This window comes from Acyrthosiphon pisum, chromosome A2 (genome assembly GCF_005508785.2).
Source record: "Acyrthosiphon pisum isolate AL4f chromosome A2, pea_aphid_22Mar2018_4r6ur, whole genome shotgun sequence".
Lineage (NCBI taxonomy): Eukaryota > Metazoa > Arthropoda > Insecta > Hemiptera > Aphididae > Acyrthosiphon > Acyrthosiphon pisum.
Genome location: NC_042495.1, coordinates 102663392 through 102667956, shown reverse-complemented (window position 1 = coordinate 102667956; position 4565 = coordinate 102663392). Strand labels below are relative to the sequence as shown.

The following is a 4565-nucleotide window of genomic DNA, read 5'->3' as shown; positions in this document are numbered from 1 at the left end:
CTCGGCCATTTTTTAACTTAGAAAAGAAATACAACCACTAAAATTCATTAAAAAAATACAAAAAATAATAATTTGTGGTCAAAATAGGTCATGCCATTCAAATAAAAAATTATTGTGCGCATGCGTAAAATTAACTGTCTCAAAAATAGTCTAATTATTTGAAAATGTGTATAATAATGTTTATTAGTTAGCCAAAAAAGCAGTATTGAAATATATGAAGCCGCATATAGTTATTGAGTGTTTCCACTTATCATGATTACACTGTATACATACATTTATTAGTATTAACTATTCAATCTATTAAGATTATTGATTACTTATTTTGATATTGTTTAAAAAATTGTAAACATAATGTTTTACCTAGTTTGTCCTTGCACATTCCCACTCATATTTCTACTAATATTTTGCCTCGACTTGAAAACTTACATTGCTTTAGAGCTACTTTTATTCAACTAATATCTATTATTTGACTAGAAATGTGCTCAAATTGACTATCATAGGTTTTTCAATAATAGTGAAACACAGAACAAATTGTATTAAGATTATTATTTTGAGTTTATAGAATCTAAATTATAATAAAGTGGTAGTTAAATACAATAATATGTCAAAAGTTATTAACTTGGACAAACGCTGTATGCACATTAACAGTTGAGAAAAATATGTGATGTATATAAATAATATTTACTATTACTAAATGTTAATTATGTTCAAATGTTGTAGGTTTGATAGTAAGATAAAAATATCAACACATAATTTATGTCCGGTTTTTCATGTACATACAAGCACATTGAACTATGTCCCCATTATTTTTGTTATTAATATCTGTTTATTTGGATGGCGGTAGGACAGGTTATTGTAAACACAATAACAAGTGAGTAATAGGTTATAGATATCTATAGACTAGTAGAATTTTAATCTTATGGGGACGTGACCTTGGAGTTTAATAAATTATTGACAAGCTGGAGAAATGTATACATTAGTATTATGTTTTATTTTTGTTATTGTCGACTTGTATACAAAAAATATGATGTTTACAATGTTCTGAAATTCAATACTTTGCTAGTTTGCTGATTATCATAATATATGGTATAGAAATTTCTTTTAAAGCAGCTACTGCCATATGGCAAAATTTCTGAATACAAAATCCTTATACAGACATCTACACATATTTATTGTTTGGGTAATAATGAAAAAAAATAGTTAAAATTAATAAAAATAAATACATTTAAATTGCTAAAAGACAATTGCAAACTATTATTTATTTAACTATATTTGAATTTAAATTTTAGTGTCATAAATGTATTAACAATAAGTAATTATATCGAGTAGTATTTTGTTGTCGTGTAAATAGTAAATTAAATTTTAATTATTTTTGTATTATCTTATGGATACATATTATGTCCAAAACAGCAATTTTTCTTTTGCATTATTAATATGAAAATGTAGTTTGTTCATAAACATAATGTTATTGTTTTGTTTTTTATTAAGGTCGCAAACGCAAATGGTTTAAATTAGAAGATGCACTGAATATGCTACGTCTACACAAACCTACTCAACACACGTACCTGGAAAGTTTTGCTCTCAATAAACAAAAAGCAAACATCTGAAAAAGTCATCCTTTTAATAAATTATTTGTTCCAAATGGAAAAAAATACTCCCTAAAATGTTTAGATTAAAAATAATATCAATTTGCTAATAGTTTATAGTCTTAAGTCGATGAATTCAATTTTATGTTTAATATCAAATTAAGTTCATTTACTTTTAGATATAAGGGATTAAGATTTTTTTTTTTATTATTATTATTATTATTTTTTAATATTGCAGAATTTGTAACGCTTAAAAAACAAACATAATAAAAAATCACTGAACTGAATAATAATTTATAAAACTTTTCTAACTACATGTGTATATACAATATGTTATAATAATATATCTTGTACGCACGGCTTCAGTGTTTATGTTACTTACTTATTGTATAAACATTTGACAGACTGCCAATAGCTTAGTGGATTAAACTGCTGAGTTATATTAATTATATTAGTTTATACATTTTCAATGTTAAAACTATTAAGAACATTTTTTTTTTCATTTGTAACCATAATATTTGTAACACCCTTAACATTTTTTTGGTTTGAGGGGAAAAAATACACTTGAATAAAAAAAAAATATCTTGTTTATTTATTTCAAAAATTGAATTTTTGATGTCTATACATAATATTATAATTAAAATACCGTTGTATAAATATTCTAGTTGTGTGTTGAGTGCTATTGACAGAATATAGCGATTAGAAATCGTCCTGTAACAAGTTTCCGGCGAGTTGAACCTTCTCGCCAGGTCTGAAAGCTGGCATACCCAGATACGGACAACTTGCACAGCGGAATGCATCACCTAGATAACACTGATAAACATATTGTTATTTTTAAAATTTGAGTTTTAATTGTATTGTGCATGTCAATACTAATGTAGAAATGTTTAAATGACATAATATAATGAGTACAATAATTTTGCTTACACTTCCACAAGACGACTTGGCATTGGAAGTGTCTGGTTTGGGTGTATCCTTGAGACGATTGGCTTCAAGTTCTTCTGCTAATCCACAACTACAGTCTTTGCAAGCCTTAGCTTTTTTGGTAGTAGCGCACACTGATGGTTTAGTCAACACAATTTAAATTAATAACAATAAATTATTTGTTTTTATGTTGTTTAATTGCATACCTCTGAGTGAGGAAGAATCCGGTTTTATTAAATCATCGGCTTCTAATAAATCATCTTCAGATATTGTTTCGGAATTATTATCGTCCAACTTCCATGCTGAAACAACATTTTCTTTCATCTCTGGATTCAACGTGACTTTGTCGCTGGACCCAACCTTGTAACAAACAAAAATGAGCACACACGATTAGATAAATTGTTAGCTAAACCTAAACTAAGTATATTATTTATTTAAGTCATGTGTCTACCTTGTACGTGGGCATATTGCCGACAACCACTCCTGGAACAGATTCACTCTTAGCAACATTAAGGAAACCGCACAGTTTCATACGTTTCACGAGCGCATCCTCAGTCCCTACATCGGTTTTCGCGATCAGCGTGCCGCCAGCAGTCAGCAGTGTAGTGTATGTTGGTAATAAATTCAAGTCGCACGACACATTGTCATCTGCCCCGAAGCCCGATAGAATGGCGCTGTACAATGGTCCGTCGGTCGCTACAAAAATCGACAAACGAATAAATACCTAGCTTAAATAACAATTCGGGTTTGTCTCCCTTATCTGCTATGCCCTCGCCCACTGTTGAAAATGTAAGGTATGTATATCTTAAGCAGTGCCCTCGTCCCTTACCAAGGCCAATGTTTTCGACAATTTCGATTTTCACGTTGGCCCTGTCGGCATTACAACTAGCGAACTCTTCTAATTCCTTGACGGCAGACGACTTGCCGACGACGAATAATACGTTTTTTCGGTCGGACATCCCTTGCGCAACGGTCAAACGATTGTCGTCCAACAATTTCAGCAGATCAACTTTGGTGTCCATGACTGTCAAAAAATGGATTGCCAAAGATTGCCCAATACTTCGTTGCAAACCAAAATGCGTCTGTCTTGCTATGTACAGGAACTCGCAAATATCGCAACTTGCAGTGTCGCACTGACCAGTGATTACGGTCTACGGAAAAATAAAACACTTCAATGTTCAATATTACGAATCACGATTCACAAATGAAGAATGTTTATTTAAGAATTTATGATCATATCATTCAATCTGCAATCATTGAAAAAAAAAAAACATTTAAATTTTATCTTATCACAGTCAATGTGTCATTGTCACGCAACCAATCAGTAACGAGCATGGCTATAGATAATATTATTATCTAATGCAAGGATTTATGAAATATAAATGTTAAATTTACTACTTGACGTTTTCAGTTTCCAATTTTAGATTCTGAGTGGAACGATGAATGTATTGATTTTACAATGATGAGTGTTTTTTTTAAATTTTTTTTTTTTTAAATTTTTTTTTGTGTCTGTCATCTCCTTTTAGGACAGTAAAAGTGCTTGGATTTTCTTCAACAGTACCTTTTCTGATAGGAAAGTGAATCTAGTTGGTACTTTGGGGGGTCAAAAGTAAAATTTTTCCAATAGTTTTCAAAAGCGCCGTGAAAAACAAGAGAAAAACAAAAGAAAAATTAAGGAAAAACGGGAATTTTTACGCAAAATCTGTTTTCGAGAAAATTGATTTTGGTTTTTGGTGTAACTTTAAAACGAATGACTGTAGATACATGAAATTTTCAATGGTTGTTTATATTTCCATTTTCTATACATGATAAATTTTTCAAAATATTTTGATTTGTTTTGAGCTGTTTACGGACAATTCCAGTTTCCAATTTAATTAGTTTTTTTTTCTATGAATGTCAATAAAACTTTATTTGTTGAGTAAAAATACTTGAAAATTTAATACAAGGCTCCTACTATATTGTTACAATGACATCTGAAAAATATTAAAAATCCTTAGTCACAGTTTTTTTTTATTAGCATTTAAAGTTCAAAAATTTACAAAATATGTATAAATC

At 29.6% G+C, this 4565-nt stretch overlaps 2 protein-coding genes across 2 annotated transcripts in view; one reads left to right on the top strand and one right to left on the bottom strand.

Moving 5' to 3' along the window:
- The window catches only part of LOC100161516 (diphosphoinositol polyphosphate phosphohydrolase 2), a 10586-nt gene extending 8420 nt beyond the window's left edge, over window positions 1-2166 (top strand). Inside the window, exon 4 of the mRNA XM_003244664.3 lies at window positions 1489-2166. Coding sequence (XP_003244712.1) covers window positions 1489-1607 — 119 coding nt within the window. The 3' untranslated portion in view covers window positions 1608-2166. The remainder of the gene's footprint in view (window positions 1-1488) is intronic.
- LOC100162923 (anamorsin homolog) lies at window positions 2156-3741 on the bottom strand. Its single transcript, NM_001162086.2, has 5 exons — window positions 3340-3741; window positions 2962-3206; window positions 2717-2870; window positions 2514-2644; window positions 2156-2399 (listed from the first exon to the last, which is right to left on the bottom strand). Exons 1-5 carry the CDS (start codon window positions 3530-3532, stop codon window positions 2286-2288), a joined length of 837 nt encoding a protein of 278 aa, NP_001155558.1. The 5' UTR covers window positions 3533-3741; the 3' UTR covers window positions 2156-2285.
- Window positions 3742-4565: the final 824 nt, after the last annotated feature.

Bases quoted from the DNA above. Each gene is read 5' to 3' on its own strand.
- LOC100162923 (NM_001162086.2), bottom strand. From the start codon at position 3,532: ATGGACACCAAAGTTGATCTGCTGAAATTGTTGGACGACAATCGTTTG. The intron at 3,207-3,339 runs GTAAGGGACGAG...CGATTTTTGTAG, and splicing joins TGTCGAAAACATTGGCCTTG to CGACCGACGGACCATTGTAC. The intron at 2,645-2,716 runs GTATGCAATTAA...CTAAACCATCAG, and splicing joins GGATTCTTCCTCACTCAGAG to TGTGCGCTACTACCAAAAAA.